General features: G+C 57.6%; 1 protein-coding gene across 4 annotated transcripts in view; it reads left to right on the top strand.

The window, feature by feature from the left end:
* Positions 1-18,263, top strand: part of ARHGAP23 (Rho GTPase activating protein 23) — a 77,507-nt gene that overhangs the window by 16,839 nt on the left and 42,405 nt on the right. For 2 of the 4 annotated variants that reach the window (XM_070226208.1, XM_070226209.1), the window contains exons 1-2: positions 11,895-12,425; positions 16,061-16,222. In XM_070226208.1, coding sequence (XP_070082309.1) covers positions 11,910-12,425; positions 16,061-16,222 — 678 coding nt within the window. In that variant the 5' untranslated portion in view covers positions 11,895-11,909. Of the gene's footprint in view, positions 1-11,894; positions 12,426-16,060; positions 16,223-18,263 lie in introns of those variants that run through there. The other 2 variants (XM_070226210.1, XM_023652649.2) reach the window with 1 other exon arrangement.

Raw genomic sequence — 18,263 nt, 5'->3', positions numbered from 1 at the left:
AGCCCAGCATCGGACTGTAATCTGGCTCTTTCTGAATTCTAAGCTTGTCCTGTGTCACTGCTGCATTCCCTGACAGGGCAGAGCCTGGGAGGACGCCCCCATCCCTGGGAAGGTAGCCTGTCCCCCTGCCCGCAGCTGAGCCTGGAAGTCCAAGCAGGGGTTGGCATAATGAAGGAGGGTGGTGGATGTGGACAGCACGGTTATGTTCTGCTCCTCTGTGACTCTGCTGTGCACAGGGACCCCCTGGGGCTGCCTGGAGTCTGGGTCTGCTCTTGAGTGGTGTGGAGGACCCCAGGGCTTCATAAGGAAACAAGGGCCGAGCCCCTGTCAGCTCTAAAGACGCTCTAGCCCTGAGAGGAAGAAGGCTTCACTGAAGAGGCGAGGCCTGCCCAGGCTTGCCAGAGGTCTGCTGGGGCGGGAGGGGGTGCTGGAGAAGGGAGAAAAAGGCATTCCCTACAGAAGGACCCAGCAGGGGCATGGGCCGTGTGAAACAGCCTGGCCTTACAGGGTCAATGAGCATGAGATCAAGAGTAGCGGGAGAGGAGATTGTCAAGGCCCATGAGGGCTGGATCCTGCCCCTCCCCTCCCCGCTCATGGTGGACCCCTCATGCCGTACTGAGGGACTTGACTTGCTCCCATAGGCACTGTAGAGCCATGGCAGGGTGTTGGGCAGTGGCGGCAGCACACCAGGTGAGAGGTGATGATGAGGGCTGAAACTGGAGTTGGAGATGGAGAGGACGGGATAGGAGTGGGATGCATCACCCTCCTCCCCTTTCCAGAAATTTGCCACACCATCTCTTCCCCTTGTCTGATTTAGCCTTCCCTGCCTTCTCCATTTCTCAAACTCCTATTCATCCTTCAACGCCCAGTTCAAGTATCCTTCTCTGTAAAGCACTGCCCTCCCCCCCAATTTTCTCAAATATATGGGAACTTCCTCTGCGCACTAGACCTTAAGTCCCATGAAGGTAGGGACTTCTTCCTATTCACTGTTCTATTTCCAGCTTCTAGACCAGGCCCTATTGACTGACTATTACTGACTAATGAAATGAACCTTCCCAAAGCACTTGGCCCTGCATTGTGAGAACCACAAAATAATAACAATAGGAATGTTGGTTGCAATTAACGTCGCCGTGCTGAGCGCTTTACACACACTATCTCTTTAATCTGCAGAGCAACCCCATGTGGAATAGATTATCTCTATTTCATAAGTGCAGAAACAGAAGCTCAGAGAGGTTAGTAACTAGTCCAAGGATACACAGCCAGGAGGTGGGACCAAATTGGGATTCAAACCCAAGTTCCTCTGAATCCTGTTAGGAACTTTTAAACACTATGATCTGCAGACTATTTGTTGCATGTCTATCTCTTTATAAAGTCAGGGACTGTTTTATTAATTAAAAAAAAATCCTTTGTGGACTACCGAACTAAGACTTGTTGAAAAACTCCTATGTGCCAGGGACTCAACACTGAGTCCTCTCAAGGACCCATTTACAGCTGAGGAGACTGAGGCTTGGAGAGGGAAGAGATTTGACGGGGATCCCACAGCCGGGACTTGAACTCAGGTCTCTTTGACTCCTCTTTTCCCAGTGTCACTCAGAGCTGGGCTCTGAGGTTGCTTGACTTGTTTAGGGGCACACAAAGGGCAAGACTGGGCTGCTGACTGGGTCTCCTGGCCCTAGCCCAGTGTGCTCCCCTCTGCAGTCACTGATGAGGAAGGGGGCTCCAGAGGCAGGCACAGGGCTGTTGCAGTTTCCCAAGTACTCAGCTGTCTGTCAGGCATGTGAGCCCCAAGGAGGCGAGGCTGACCTGGCGCTGGGGTAGGCAAGGCTGGTGTCAGACGGTGGCAGAGCCTTACAGGGCCTTGACAGAAGAGGATGAGAGGCCTGCAGTGCACAGCGTCAGTGGGATTTCAGCCACGGGGTGACCCGGGGGACCTCCAGGCGTGGGCGCGCAGCCGCCAGGGTGGAGGCGGGTATGGGCAGGTGCTGTGGGCTGGGTATTTACTGCCGCTTGTTGAGGCGCAAGTTCCCAGACCGACAGAGATCCGCCAATCGGATACGCCCGTCGCTCCATATTTGCATGTCATTTACATGGCCACACCCCTTCGCTCCTGCCACTCAGCCTCCGCCCCAAGCGTGCCTCCTTGGCCTCCGCCCCATTTCAGGCCCCTGTGCTGGGCTGGCGTGGGAGGATCTGGGGTCGGGGGCTGCGGGGCGGGAAGGGCAGACCTGGGCTGCCAGCCTGCCCGCACTATTCATAGCTCAGAGGCTGGCGTAGTTCGCATACTTGGCGTTTCTCACGTCTGGCTGGCCCAAGGCTACCGCCCCTCTGCGCTCTCCCTGACTCCCTCCTCTCCTTTCCCCTTACCCCCTCCTCCCTTTGCCTCCTGCCCCACCTTGGTCTTCTCAGCCATCTTCCTGAAATCTAGAGAAGGCCGAACCCGCAGGAGGAAACTGAGGCCTAGAGAGGGGGCGTGTCTTTCGGCCGGGCCTCGAGGCAGAAACTGGTAGTAATGAGGCGTGTAATGAGGTGGCTGAGAGCCTGGGCTCTGCCGGCAGACAGACCTGGGCGTGAATCGGAGCTGCCGCTATCTGTGGGACCCTGGCAGGTTCCTTACTAGCAGTCCAGGAAGCTTTTTGGAAACAGTCAAGCTGAGACCTGGAGGATGAGGGATCAGTTAAGGGAAGGTAGGGGAGGAGGAGAGACAAGTGTTACATTCTAGGGAGAGGGATCTGTGGATGGGGTGGGCCAGCCCTGAGGGGATGAGGGCTTGGCCAGCTGCGGTGAGGGGACCGAGGACACTGCAAAGGGGATGGAAGCAGCTTCCCCTTTCTCTCTACCCCTCTCTCCCTTATTCCAGCACCCCCACTTTCTGGGTCTGGTTCCCAATGAGCAAGGCATGGGGTGCAAAAAGATAAACAAAGATCTGAAGCAGCCCCTGCCCCAGGTAGACCCCTGCTAGGGACCAGGGCCCTGCCACTGTGGACTCTGAGGAGAGACGAGCATCCACCCTGTGCCAGGTGTGTGCCAGGAGCTGAGGATTTGACTCCCAGCAAAGCAGACATGGTCCCAGCTTTCCAGAACTCACAGGGGGATGTTGGTCAAAATAACTTCATAAAGTTATAGACACTTACTCAAGAGTGCTATGAGAGGGTGCCCAGGGACCTGACCTGATCTGGGGCCCAGAGGAGGTGTCTCTGGGGAAGTGACTTTTTTGCTGGGAACTGCAGGGTGAGTAGGAGTTAATTAAGGTGTGGGTTGGTGAGGCAGGGAGGGAGCTGGGGAAGAGAGAACAGCATTCCAGAAACAGCATGTGCAAAGGACCTGAGGCTGGAAGGGTGCCTGGTCCTCAAAAGAACTGGAAGGAGGCCAGGGTAACTGGAGCACAGAGGAAGGGGGTGTGGTGGGCGTGAAGCTTAGAGGCATGTCCCACAGAGTCTGGTGGCCATAATATTAAAACAATTAGTCTGGACTGTCCGGGGCTAGAGCAGTGATGGTGTCTTGCAGCAGAGTGGTGGATATGGTGAGGTGGGTAGACTCAGGAATCAGAGTCCACTCTCTGGTGGGTAGGATGTAGGCTCCCCCTATGGGAGGCCATAACGCCTCCCATTTATAGGTTCCCAGAATGCTTTCCTAGAAACTAGCTTCATTTTGTAGCTGAAGAAATAAGAAAACCTGTGTGAGCTTGAGGTCACACAGCCAGAAAAGGGCTGGGGCCAGTACCAATGGCAAGTGTGACCCTTTTTCCATATCGGCCCTCTTGATGCTGGGACAGTGATCTCTCACCAGCCCCCATCCCCTACCCCTCGGTTCCCCCGTGGGTGAGCCCAGCATTTCCTACCTAGCACCAGACTGAGTGGGGGGCCAAGGGGTCCAGGTGGTGGGTGGGTGGGTGTCACGCTTACCCTAAGAGGCTGCTCTGCTGTTAAATGAGGTAACGCATGCCCAGTGTGCCTGGTGTCTGGGGAGGGCTCAATAATGTTCATTACTGCTGTTGCTTTTACTGTGTCCCCAAATGCAGGGCCAGGCAAACTGGGGAGGGGTAGGATCTGGGGCTGATGGCGATGGCATCTGTCTTCTGATTACAGAGCCCAGCCCAGAAACCATCCCAGCTCCCTCATGGGCAGGAGCCAGGGGGAGGTTGTTTGTCCCTGCAGAGCCACCGTCTCCTCCACCCTTCCAGCTGCCTCTGGGGCATCATGGGCGGGATTAGGGAGAGGTTCAGCTCCTAGGCTGGGTGAAGGGCTGGCCTGGGCGGGTTGGGCAGGGCCTGGGGTGAGGGGGTGGGTGGTTTCAGGGGTGGAGCTGAGCCTCTCCCTGCAGGGAGCCCCATGTGCCCTGGGGGAGACTTTTGGAATCTGCTGAGACCTGCCCTGGGAAGGGATGTGGTCTCCGCTTGACTAGAACTGAGCTCTCCCCTGCAAGAAACCAGTGAGTGCACCTGTTGTCTCTGTCCAGGTGGTCAGACAACAGGAAGAACTTCTGGAGAGGGGCGCATGGGACCATAGAGGGAGCCAGTTCCAGAGTTCTTCCCATGTCTCCTCTGAAGTGAGCTGTTCAGTGTGGAGTCAGAGAATGGATATGATGGTTTAGAAGAGTCATTGCGGGCATTCTCCTGCCTCCGGGAATGACTGCCCCTGGCTCTGTCTTGTCTGAAAAGGGGCTCTGGCCTCCCTGCCGTACTCCTTGACCAAAGGGAGAGCCTTTCTAAGGTCCCACAGTTGCTGTGTCCTTCTGCAGGGGACTGGGACACTGCTTCTCTGTAGGAGATGGGGAGGGGTGATCCTGGGGCGTGGTTGGGGGCTGAGGGGCCTGGAGAGTGCGATGCGGGAGGCGGGGTGGAGGGAATGAGGGCACCCTGCCCACTCTGGGCAGTGGGGGAGACGAGTGCCAGACCTGGCCAGCAGGGGGCTCTGCTGCACACGGGACCTGTCTGTGTCCCTGACAAGACCGTGCCACCCTTCAGTGTGTAGGCATGTTTTTCTTGGAATGTGTGCTTGAGAGAGCATGCGAGAACGGAGACTCGCCTCTGTGTGCACACGCTTGTGTGTGTGTGTATGTTGCGGGTGGTGTGTACGCATGTATAGACTGGTGTGCTGAGAGGAGTCAGGCCTCAGGGAGCAGGAACCCCACATGTAGCCCAGCTTTGCTAGGAAAACTCTCCCAGGGTCCTGACACCTTGGGATGTGGCATCCCAAGAATTTGTGTACCTGTCGATCTGGCCTCTGATGGATGGTAGGTCCTCGTCGATGCCAAGGACCTACTGTGTGCAAGGTTCAGCCTCCCGTGGCCGCCTGACGGCTCCCCCTGGGCGGGGACTACTAGGGCCCCAAAGAGGACAATAAGGGCTCTGAGAAGGCGCAGTGGAGAGGGGTGGGAGGGAAAGGTCCTCCAGGCGGGAGATGCTCAGCTGTCCTGGGCAACCTCTCTGGGCAGAGCCTGCTCCTGGGCCCCAGTGGGGGGCCCATTCGTTTGTTCCACCTTCTTCCATCATTTTTTTTAATTTGAATTCTGACTTCTCCATTTTTTATTGTGGTGAAATATACATAATATAAAATTGACATTTTTAAGCGTCCAGTTCAGTGGCATTAAGTACATTCACATTGTTGTGCAGCCGTCACCATCCGTCTCCAGAACTTTTCATCTTCTCAAACAAACTCTGTACCCATTAAACAATAACTCCTCATTCCCCTTTCCCCCAGCCCCCGACTCTATTTTCTGTCTCTGTGAATCTAGGTATCTTGTGTAAGTAGACTCATACAATATTTGTCCTTTTGTGTCAGGCTCATTTCACTTAGCATAGTGCCTTCAAGCTTCATCCATGTTGTAGCGTGTCAGAATTTCTTTCCTTTTTAAGTCTAAATAAAATTCCATTGTGTGTATATACTACATCTTGTTTCTCCATTTGTCCGTCGATGGACATTTGGGTTATTTCCACCTTTAGGCTATTGTGAATAATGCTGCTATGAACATGGGTGTACAAATATCTGTTTCAGCCCCTGATTTCATTTCACTTCTTTTGGGTACGTAGCTAGAAGTGGAATTGCTGGATCATATGGTAATTCTATGTTTAATTTTTGAGGAACTGCCATACTGTTTTCCACAGCAACGGCATCATTTTGCATCCCCACCAGCTATGCACAAAGGTTCCGATTTCTCCACATCCTTGCCATCAACAAGTAATTCTTGAGAGCCTACTTCGTACAGAGCACTCGAGTAGCACAAATCCATTTCTGAATATTCAGAGGCTGTTGTCCTTAGGAAGCTCGCATTCTAATGGGGGAGACTCAGGCCATGCCCTTGAGCAGTCTCCAGTCCGAGGGTAAAGACACAGGCCATGACCTCTGGGAGACCCTAGTCTGATATGGGGCAAAACCCCCCGCTGTCAGGGAGCTCGCAGTCTGATGGAGGAGACATAGCCCCCTCCCTTTGGGGAGTCCCCAGACAGGCCCAGAGCCCAGAACGGATACAAGGAGGGCATGCATTGAGACAGTCAGGGGGCTGCTGAGGGGAGTAAATGGAGGGCTTGTGGTGGGCCCTGGCCCACGCTGGCCCACTGTTGCCTAGGCAATGGGCTGGCTGTTTACTTTGTGGCTGGCTCCAGACTCACCCTTTTCTGCAAGTGCTCATTTCCCACCATGAGGAAAGATGCTCATCTTTAGTCTCCCCTCCCTCTGGTGTCCCTGAGGAGGGCACTGGCGCTCCTGCTAGGCGGAGGCCCTGCCAGCCTGGCACCTTTGCCGTGCTCCTTGCCTGCTTGGAGGAGGCCCCATCCTGGGGTCTCACATCACCCACCCCTTGCCCACTCCCAAAGGACCTACAAGCCAAGGCCCTAAGCCTGCCAAAGTTCTGCCAGGGGAGAGGGGGCTCCTGATGACACCTCCCTGCTTGGGGGGAATTGGGGCATGTAGGAGCCTGTAGGTGGGAGGTGGTGGTGATGACCACCTGAATGGGTTCACCTGGGTCTGTATAGACCTCTATGAGTGTCTGCATGTGTCACTGTGTCTTTGTGTACAGGTGGCTGAGTTGTCTGCATGTCTGAATGTGAATGTGGCTGGGTGTGTGAGTGAGAATATCCAAAAGACAATCAAACAGCTTGCGTTGACCTTGAGGGCATTATGCTACGTGAAATAAGTCAGACAGAGGAAGACAAATGATCTCACTTATATGTGGAATCTGAAAAAAAAGACCAAGCTCACAGATACAGATTGGTGGTTGCCAGAAGCGGGAGGTGGGGGAGTGGGCGAAAGGGGTGAAGGGAGTCAAAAGGTACAAACTTCTAGTTATTTATTTATTTATTGGAGGACGATTAGCCCTGAGCTAACGTCTGCTGCCAATCCTCCTCTTTTTGCTGAGGAAGACTGGCCTTGAGCTTACATCCGTGCCCATCTTCCTCCACTTCATATGTGGGACGCCTGCCACAGCATGGCTTGCCAAGCGGTGCCTTGTCTGCACCCGGGATCCAAACTGGTGAACCCTGGGCCGCCAAAGCTGAACATGCGCACTTAACCGCACTTAACCGCTGCACCACTGGGCGGGCCCAGGCTTTCTTTAATTCTTTAATTTACTTACTTCTTCTAATAACCTATGAGGTGGAATTTAGTGTCATTCCCATTTTATTGGTGAGGAACCGAGGCTCAGAGAGGTTAAGTAGCTTGCCCAAGGACTCACAGCCAGAAAGGGAGAGAGATAGGACTCAGACCCAGAAGTCGTGGGCTCCAGAGGCCCCACAGCGCTTGTGCTATCCCCTGAGCCATGCTGCCGCAGGAAGAACTAGGGGATTCTGTGCTGCTTGGGATTGCGTTGGTCCCTCCTTGAGGTGGCACTGTTTCCTCCTCCCTTGTCTGTCCCCTCCCCTCCCCCGGCCTCCTTGGTTCTGGCCCAGTTTGAGGGTGGGAGAAGAGTGCCACAACCACTCACCTCAGGGCAAGATTGGCCCTGGAGGGGGAGAGCACGGGATCTGGAGAGACCCTTTGACCCATGTCCTGTTCGCAGGCCAGAGCGAGTGCCAGGTCCCCAGGCTCACAGTGACGCAGGGTTGTCTGCACAGTGAGGTGTTGGGGAGACGCAGGCTTGCTTGGCCAGCTCATCGGCTTGGCCTGTCGGGACACGTCAGGACTGCACACAGTGGTGCTGGGAACCAGGCATCTGAACAGGGTGAAAGGGTGGAGGAGGGCCGAGGGGGCGGCTGCCCTTGAGGGAGGAGACAGGGGCCAGGTGGGCATGCCTTGGGGATCACATTGCCTGTGTGCCTGGGATGGACGGGACTGGTGGTCGATTTGCTCTGTCTGTGTGTGAGGTTGTGGGGTGGTTATGGGTCTGCATTTGGTGGTGTGTGATGGGTTTACGGGACTAGTCCGAGCTTCATAAATGCCGTTGATTATCTTCGTGGGGGCGGCGGGGGTGGGGGTGGGGGGCGTGGGCGGGGGCATTGTTTGTCACGTGGTTTGGGGCCTACATTCTGGGAGGAGGCGCTAAGCAAGCCAAAGGAAGGAAAAGCAGACGAATTGACCCTGGGCCCCTCTCTCTCACTTCCTGAACCACACGCCCTTCAGCGGCGTCAGTTTCCCTCCTTCTCATATCCCCTGACCCTTGGGCCCAGGACACTCTCCTGTTCCCCAGTTCCTGATTGTCAGCCTGGCCCCTGTGGTCTTCCGATCCTCCACCCCAGGCTACCCTCTAACCTGGGAGTTAACCTGGGGGGTCCCTGACCCCTCCCTCAAACAAACTGTCCCCACCCAGAGAGAAGAGGCCCCGAACCCCTGACACAGCGGCTCCCTTGGTATGTGGGGGCCTCCCTGGGTGGGGGTGAAGGCAGCTGGCTTGGGCCTGAGTCTGGAACTTGGGGACCTCTAAAGGCTTCAGGAGCTGGGACTCTGGTAGAACTACAAGTGCCCAAGGGCAAGGTCTGCACTTGTCTTCTTCTCCGAGGTGTCCCAGCCCCTGGCACAGCACCCTGTGAGACCCCTGGGATCTGGTCCCAGCTTAGTAAAAGTGAGGCCTTAAACTAGTCACTTGTCCTCTTTGAGCCTCAATTTCTGCGTCTGAAAAGTGGGTAGAAAAACAACCCCTGAATATCCAATAATTAGGGTAAATATCAAACGAGATAAAGTGAGAGTGCTTTCAAACAATAAAGGATGATTATCTTATTTGGAGGGAAGTCTGGATGCCCTTCCCTTGAGTTGGAGCCCCCAAGCCCTGCCCTGGGACCCTCAGGAAGATGAGGTTGAATGGATTTTGCAAGCTGGTCAAACTAGAGGATGATGGGAAGGACTGCTCGGCGGGGTAATTCCTGATTTGGGGGGAGGAAGCTGGGGAGGGTGCGGGTGGGAGGACTCGCACTAGGCAGGAAGGCTTGGAATAGATTCTCAGCTACGCCTGGTATTTCCCAGTCCTTGGCCCCCTCCCCCACCACCCTCGGGGCCCACCCCACATTCCTTTCCTGGAGGAAACGGGGGAGGGGGCTGAGAGGTTCCCCAGGCCTAGAGGATCATTTGTTCAAACCTTCCAGGCCCTATGGTGTGCACCCCTTTCCTGAGGTTCCTGTCGAGGCAGCTGGGGTGGAGTGACGGCATGAGGGAGGTGCGGGTTTGTGGTGGAGGGGGCTGGTACCTCCTTGGCCAGGCCTTGTGCCCGTGCCAAGTTAGAGAGCAGAAGATGGACATCGTCTGTGGCCTATCACTTCCCAGGTCTCTGCAGCCCTGGACACAGAAACCCTGTGCTGCTTCTCCCCCTCTCCTCTCTCTGCAGCCTCCAGAACCCTCAGCAGTTTTGAGGGAGATGGAGTCTTGATCCAGACACACTGCAGCACCTGTTGGCCCTGAGAGGCTCTCTGGGGTATGAGAGGGGAGAGTCATCCCCTTTCCTCAGAACCAGGGACTGGACTTGTAGCAAGAAGAAAGGAAGTTAGTCAGCTGGAAGGACTGGCTCATTGCTGGGAGAGCAGGCCAGACTCTGAACGAGGACATCCCCGTGGCCGTTGCCCTCTGCTTGGGGCCGCACACAGATTCTGACATGGCTGAGGACATCCTGGTGGTGCTTCCAGCTGGTCTGTGAGAATCTGACCTTTGGGGGTGTGACAGGGGGGCGCCGAGCAGGCAAGGGCAGGAGTGGACTTGACCAGAATCCTTGGTTTTCTAGTGACTGAGGGGTGGGGGAGGGTGCTGATGGAGATGCCATGCATTCTGCTCCCCTGACTGTGGTCCTTTCCCACTCTGCCCCTAAGCCCTCCTGACTCAGCGCTGGTGGCAGCCCTGCTCTTCCCGTCTGGCTTCCGCCAGGGTGGGGGTGGGGGTCCAGCTCCTGCACAGGGGGCCCAGCAAGCGACAAACAGGAAACAGGAGAACAAAACCGCTCCCTGGCCCCCACAGGCCCCCCTCTCCCCCTTCCTCCTCCCTTCCTTCTCCTTCTCTCTCCCTCGATCCGGCCCACCCCCAGGGTCCTCTATTTCTCCTCCCTCTGCCCTTAGGCCTCCCCTCTCCTCCCGCTGCCCCTCCATCTCCCTGCCTTTCCTCCCACCATCCACCATCTGTGCTGTCCTTGCTGTGGAGAGCAGGTGATGGGATGGGCAAGGAAGGGGAAACTGACTCTTCTGCTCCATTCTCACTTCTGGTGGCTGCCCCGGAAGGTTCCAGCCCTTTGACTCTTCCTTTCTGGACTCCCAGATTTGGGAGCAGGGTTGGGCTGGGGCTGCTCCTGTCCACCCCAGTCTCCCTTCCCTGGCTGCTGGCTAGAATTTGGGTATAAGATCGAGTTGGAGTGAGGGGCTCTGGGCTTGGAGTCCCAGTACTGCCATCACAAGCTGGGTGATCTTGGGCCTCAGTTTCCTTCTCTGAAAATTGGGTCATAGCAGTGGCCTCAGGCCACAGTGAGTGGCTGTGGTGAGAAGCACACTGTGAACAGTCCAGTGGGATAGAAGTGGTGGTGGTGATTACATACATACCTAGTAGCCAAGGCCTCTGCTGGCCCCACCCGGGAAGGGGCCTGGGAAGAGAGAGCCAGGAAGGGGAGGAGGGCAGGGTCTGCCATCAACATGGGCTTCCTGTCTGACTCACATACTGGGCGTGGGGTGGGGGCCAGCGTGGAGCCCATTGTCAGCTTGGTGGTGGCCCCTCTGGGTAGAGCTAATGGGCAGGGGGTCCAGGAGGAGAGGGTTGGTCACGCTTCCCCACGGGTGGTGCTGGGGACTCCACCTGTAGTCATGCTTAGGGTACAGCTTAACTCTAAGGTGGGGCATTGTGAGCATGAGTGCTGCCCTCTGTGCGGGTCAGTGTTTGTGTGCGCGTGTGTGACCCAAGGGGCATGGCATCCATGCACAGAGTACGCATGCTGGGCAGTGTGTGTATGGCATCTCTCTGCCTTCATGGGGTCTGTGGGTGTCTGTGGGGTGTGTGGAATCTATGGGTGGGTATGTGGCGGAGTCTGGTGTGCTTTTAGGGGCACAGAGGGTATGCCTGCAAATGTGTCTCTGTGGGGTGTGTGGACCATATACACATGGGAGGGTGTCCAAAGTGTGTGTGCATGTGGAAGGGAGTCCACACACTGTGTATGTGAGGGGAGTAGTGTGTTTCTGTGGATATGTGGACAGAGGGAGAGTGAGTGTGTGTGTGTGTGGATGGGAGGGTGTGGGGTGCATGGGTGTGTGTGTGTGGTGTGGGTTTGTACAGAGTGGGCTGTATGTGTGTTTATGTGTGTGCATCTCTGTGAGGGACATGTGTACACGCGTGAGTGTGTTTTTCTCTGGGGCATGAGACTGGATGCCCGTGTGTACTGGGAGTACACGTGTGCTGGCGGGGGGACAGGGTGAATGGGAGGGTGAGGGTGTGTGTGTGTCTGCCTGTACAGGGTGTGTGGTGTGTGACTGCGGGGGAGCTGTAGAGTGCCTCCTGTGTGTGGGTGGGTGTGAGTGTGGGATGGGGCGGCCGCGGACAGGGGCCGCCCCGGAGGGGGAGGCGTCTGCCCTGCGCGACTCGCCGGAGTGTCCAGGCTCGGGCGCCTTCAGCGGGAGGTGCGGGAGGCGCGGAGCCGCTCCAGCCGTCCTGCCGCCGTCCGCGCGGCCCGGCCGTCCCCTCGGGGCCCCTGGGCCCCGGGCCCGCGGCTCCGGGGGGCGGGCGGGGACCCCCGGGGCCCGCCAGCCGCCCAGGGGGCCGAGGACGCCGCCCGCCGGGCGCCGAGGAGCGGCAGCGCGCCCAGCTCCGGAAGCCGGGCCCGCGGCGCGCTGGGGCCGGGGCGGCGGCCGGGCCCGGGGACCCCCGATGGCCGCGGCGCTCGTGGGCAGCGCCGTGTGGCGCGTGGAGCGCGCGGGGGCCGGGGGCTGGCGCTGGGAGCGCGCCGTCGGCGTGGACTGCAGCGCCCCGGAGCCGCGCTGCCTCTGGCTGCCCTGCCTTGGCCACAGCGACCGCCGCGCGCCGGGGCCGCGCCGGGCCAGGGTGAGCGCCGCGGGGTTCGTGGGGCTGGTGGCAGGGCAGGGGCCTGGGCAGGCCTCGTCGGGGGGTGGGTGGGACTGGGCCTCCAACTCTCTGCCATCTTTGAGCCGAGATCTTTGAGCCGAGTGCGCCCTGCACTCAAGGACCTATGCCCCGGAGTGGGTAGTGAGTGAGGAGCTGGAGAGATGCCGGTGAGGGTGGCAGGATTGGAGCTGAGGGCTTTTCCAGGGGTCCTGAACGACGACCCCCAGTCTGGGTGGTGACCTTCAGTGGGTTCAATCTCTAGGTTTACAGGCGGTGGAAGGATGGAGGGGACCAGGTATTTGAAGAGATGCTGGAGCATCTAGGATCCTGGGGAGTTTGGGCTGGCAGGGACCCTGAGCCAGAGGCAGGCAGGGGTGCCACTAAATGGAGCAATGGGCGCCACCCTGTCCTCTTCCTGGTAGGGGACCTGGGTACAGGGGCACACAAAGGTTTCCTGGTGGGTAAAGGAGGCTGACGTGGCAGAATGGACCGGAGCAGGTAGTGAGAGATCTCAGGGTGAGGACTGACACGGCTGGAGAGAGGGGGTGGGGACAGTGTTTCTGATGTCCAGGATCGACCGGGCTGGTAGGGCGTGAGTCACAGTGGGCACCATGCCCAGCATGAACGCTGTGCTCCCTGCAATGACCTCTTTATGCTCCGGGGCTGGGGGTGGGGGGAAGCAGAACTCCTGGATTCTAGTTCATGTGTTGCCACCCGACCACGTGTCGAGTTCTGTCTAATTTGTGACCCTGGGGCCATCTGCCCTTCTCCCACCATCAGTTGGTATTTCTGGATGTCTCTTTCCTGACATGAGGGTGAGAGCGTTTGGAAATAGATCTGGGCCAGGAGAGCGTTGATCAGTGATATCCCTGTGTCCCCAGAGCCTCTCTCTTTCCATCCCCTTGTTTCTGTGCCTACCTCAGAGAGCAGAGTTGGGGATGTGTGTGAGCTGTACCCCTTCCCAATCTTAGCACCTTTCTGATCCTCATTGCTGGCTCCTTCTCTGTTTCTGCGTCTATCACCTCTCTCCCCCTCAAGATGAGAGCAAAGACCCAGTATTGTCCCAGGTCAAAGGGGAGAAGAGGAAACATGCATGTGTAATAGCATGAAGGAGTCAGGTTAAACCCAAGGAAGAACTTCCCACAGGGGAGCCACCAGATCTGGCCTTTGGTGGGGGCTGCAGTGTCTCCTCTTTAGACAAGGGTGTGGTGGCTGTGGCAGGGGATTTGCCACACTGCCATTCTCAGGAGCCTAGTTAGAAGGGGTGGGTGAAGGGAGACTGGAAGGAAGGAAACGAGGAAAGGGAGAGGCAGGGATGAGGGAGGGGTCGCCGTTGGTGCCTGGGTGAGGAGGGGACCTGAGAGGAGGCATGCCCACTGCTCTGGGTTAGAAGCAGGCCCCCAGGGAGTGGCACCCCCAGGCAGCTGGCAGCTCCAGGCAGGATGTGCGCTGGAGGAGGGGTGGGGGGCAAGCAGAGACCTGTCCCAGCCACTTCTCGTCACTGGGGCAGCTGGTGGCTTAAACCTTAATCCAGGACACCAGGAAAACAATGGGCCCTGCAAACAGCCTCAACCCAGAGCCCGAGTGGAGAGCATGCAAGGGAGGCAGCCCACACTGGGGAAGAGCAGAGGCTTCTGGTAGGAGGGGGCAGTGGAGGGTCCCCCGAGGCCCTCCTCTCCCTGATCAGTTCCTTGCCAGGTCAGCAGAGATAGGAAATCCAGGGGATTTCAGACCTCAGCAGAATTCCCAGAGGATTTTCCCTTCTGGGCTCCTCAAACCGTAACAGGGGTGTGGGGTTCATCGGAGAGTCCAGGCTGTAGCCACAAGTGGAAGAAGCTACGGGGCCATCACTGGTCCTCCAGCCTGAATCGGTAACCCAGCTCAGGCCTCCTGGACTGGGGGTGGCTCAGCTTTTCCTTGGACCCTTGCAAGGACAGAGAGCTCACAGCCTCATCCGGGTAGTTTTCCAGATACATGTGATGAGAATGGTCTCCAGGGCCTGGAGCTTCACTCAGCCTCCTTGTGTATTCCGCCGGCTGTGCCCTCTGGGACTGTATGAAGCAAGCCTATTGCCTCTGTCACATTTTTCTTGAATCCTCTGAGATTTGAGGAAGATGCCCTCCCCCAAGCCTGTCATTCCATAGAGAAATCCCTAGCATAGGTGCTGGGCCCAGGGCCGCCTCCCTTCCACTGGGTGTATGAGCAGGAGGGCAGATGTACTTGTCAAGGAACTTCTTAGTATCAGGACCTTTGAGGGGCAAATTTGAGCTTTCTCCAGCTCTTAGACGAGGGGAAAGTGAACAGAAATAGTGAAGCAGGAGCTCCTCACCCCAGAGCTGGTGGGCTTCCTCCCTCTGCACACAGCCCCACCTTTCTTTCTGCAGCTGAAGGCTCCTGCCTGGTGCCAAGGAGGATTGAGGGGGTTGATGACTTTTGAGGGTGCCAGTGGAGGGGCTTCTTGCCCTCTGAGGGGCTTGGATTAGGGGCACCAGGTTGGTTAGGCTGAGTGAAGTAGGGGGCTGAAGACCCCGAGGGAGGCCTCCCAGCTTTTCACGAGGCAGCCTGCCCTCGGCTCCCATCTTCTCCAATCTGCCTCCCTGTGCATACATCTCTCTGATGCCCTCCTGTCACCCACTTTCCCTCTCTGTGTCTGCGCGGGGGACTTGAAGGGAGCCCTCTCTGAGGCACTGTCTGTCCTCTTCTTCCTCTTGCCCCAGAAATGGGCCCATGTGCCCCCAAACCCTTGTCTTCAGATGCCCTCTGCCATGTCATCTTGGTGAATCCCAAGTATTCCAGCAGGTGGGCCAGAGGGCAGTCTCCCTCACACCCACCTGGATCCCCGCTTAGTTCCGGTGAAGCAGCCAGGCCCCTGGGCTGGGCCCCAAGCCTCAGCAAGCCCCTTCAGTTGCCTGCTGTCCAGTCTGCTCCCTCATGACTCTTAATGCCCTACTTGTTTCTGCTGCTGCTCCTGAAGGATGCGTGTGTGTGCCAGTCTGTGCATGTGTGTGTCTGTATGTCTGCAGTGTGTGCTATGTGCATGTCTGTGTGTGCATGCAAGTGCTTGCGAGTCTGATAATGTGCAACTGTGTGTGCACATGTCTGTGTGTCTATGTAAGCGTGCGTGTGTGCGCCTTTGCACATGAGTGTGCTTATCTGGGTGTTTATGGTGTGTTCTGCTTGGATGAGTGAATGTGGATGTGTGTGTGTCCACCTAAGTGTGTGTGTGTCTGTGTGCATGTGTGAGATTGTGCAGCAGGCACTTCCTGGGCAGAAAGGCTGTGTGCCCCGTCCCAGCACATAGTAGGTGCTCAGGGACCATTTGCTGAGCTGAACTGAGTGAACACCTGGCTCACTGCAGTGAGTTATTTCCCTAGAGGCAAAGGTGACATGAGGGGATTGAGGGGAAAGAAAGAAGGAAGAGGCTGTTGGGCTGATGAGGGTGGGAGGGAAAGGAAGGAGTGAGGAGCCCTCAGGGGCAGAGGAGGGTGCCTGGAGCCCCAGGACCCATGGAGCTTTCCGGTCCCTGTCAGGTCCTCTGGGCTGTAGGAGGCAGTGTGCAAACTCGGGAGTGTGGCCACAGGGCCGCTCAACCCTGTCTTCCTGTGCCCCCACAGCTGCCACTGGGCCCGAGAGATGGGTGCTCTCCCGGGCGCCCCCTCCCCTGGCAGGGGCCACGAACTCTGCTGCTGCACAAGAGTCTGCAGGACGGCTTTGGCTTCACCCTGCGCCACTTCATCGTGTACCCACCTGAGTCAGCGGTCCACTGCAGCCTGAAGGTACACCAACTTGCCCGCTGCCCTGGCCTGTTCTGAGGAAGCGCTAATGGGAGGAAGGGAGATTCCTGTGCACTGTCCCCTCCACGGTCCTTCTTCTGTGGCCTGGGGAGGAAGTCACAGAGGCAGGAGCAGCCCTGGCTGGGTCATTTGCATTGTGTGATCGTGGACAAGCCCCCTAACCGCTCTGGGCTTGGTCTTCTCAGGAGAAGGGGCTGGGTGGCTGGCTCAGGGCAAGGAATGTAGAGGTCGGGGAGCCAGGATGCTCACTACACCCCCAGACTCTTGGCCTCTGGAAAGTGAGCAGCCTTCTCGGAGAGATGGGGTTTCTGGGACGCCTTGTCCACTGGCCGCTTCTGAGCTGGGTCTGCTGCCCTGTCTGCAGCCTGAGCTCTCGGGGAGTCTGTCCTAACACACCTCTGGGAGCCCCCCCAGAGTGCCCCAGGCCCATGCTGGCCTCACCTCTGTGTGCTGGGAAGAGCCCTGGGCCCGGATGAAGGAGACCTGGGTTCTGGTGCTGGTACAACTCATAGGTCACTGTGAAGCTTGGGGTGGTCTTACCCCTCTCTGGGCTCCGTTTCTCATGCTGTAACCTGAGGGCGTTTATCTATTTGACCTCTATTAGGCCCTTCCAGCCCTAATATAAATATCAAGTTCTCTGGATCCAGGAACCAGGGCTGCTCAGCCCAACCCACAGGGTGGGCCGAGGGGAGGCAGTCCCCAACAGTGAAGCAGGTGTGCGGGAAGACAGGAGAGGGCCTGGGCAGGAACCGGGGCTCCCCAGGAGGGCCCTGCTGCCTTCCCCCACCTCTCTCCCAGCAGAGAAAGAGACAGGTTTATTTTGGAGTCAATGAACCCGTTTCTCCCCTTCCTCCAGGGCTGGGACCAGCCTACACAGCTGTTGGGGGACTCTCCCTTGGGGAGCCTGGTCCCACCTGCCAGAGAACCAAGGCATTGGGTTTCAGTGCCTGTGTCTGTGTGCTTGCACGCTTCTCTTTGTGTGCACATGTGCGGGCACAGTATGCTGGTCATATATATCTAGACATCTAGACGTGTGCATATAGGTGTCTGTAAATACATGTTGTGTGCACACGTCACTGTGCACCCCTCATATCCCTGTCTGAATCTGGGGCGCCTGCATGAACTATCCTCATTGGCTGCAGCTGTGCTTAGGAGTGTACGTGGGGGCTGATGGTGTGTGGGAGGGGTGCTGCCCCAGCCCCTGATGCCCAAGGACAGCAGCCCCTGGTTCCCTAGACCGCTCGTCCTTCTGTCCCTCCTCCCATAGAATGCCCTCCTTCCTGGCTCCTGCCACCTTCTCTCAGGGGACCCCGCTGAGGGGTGACTGGGGCAGAAGCAACATGAGTGGTCTAGGCTGGGTGGTGGACCTGTCTCAGAGAGATCTTGCTCACACAGGGCGCTGGAAGACCCCAGGGCAGGGCCAGCCAGGGACAGGCCCCATCCCCTCCCCAGAACCTGCCCAGGGCGGGGAGCCTGCAGGGAGCTCAGTTGTCTAAATGCATCTCCGAATGCATCCGTCTGCCCCTGCCACCCGCTCGCCGTGCTGTCAGCTCGTATCAGTGGCACGCACCCCGCACAGGAGGGCAGGGCAGAGGGACTGCTCTCTGGCAGTGCCCAGCGGCCTTCCTGTCCAAAGGTCAGGAAGGGTGCCGAAGAGTCCTGCGTTCCAGCTCTGGCTCTGCTCCGGAGCCTCTGAGTGGCCCTGGACAAGTCAAGCCCTGTCGTCTGTAAATGGATGATCTGTGGAGAAGGTTGGACAAGACGACACTGAAGGTCCCATCCAGCTCTGAAATGCCACATGCTGCTGGGCTGGCCTGTCTCTCTGACCTTCTCCTTTCCCTCCTTTCTGTTTCCTCCCCAAATCCAGTGCCCATCCCTCCTCACTCCCCAGGATGATCCCAGAGGCCTCCTTACTGGGTCTCCTCAACTCCATTTCTCAGCCCTGCACCTAGAGGCCAGAATCCTCTTCCCTAACTGGTATTTTCACATCCACTCTCTCCCACTCAAGAACCTTCACTGGCTC

This window comes from Equus caballus, chromosome 11, assembly GCF_041296265.1.
Source record: "Equus caballus isolate H_3958 breed thoroughbred chromosome 11, TB-T2T, whole genome shotgun sequence".
Lineage (NCBI taxonomy): Eukaryota > Metazoa > Chordata > Mammalia > Perissodactyla > Equidae > Equus > Equus caballus.
The sequence above is the reverse complement of the archived record's forward strand: the minus strand, read 5'-3'. Positions and strand labels throughout refer to the sequence as shown.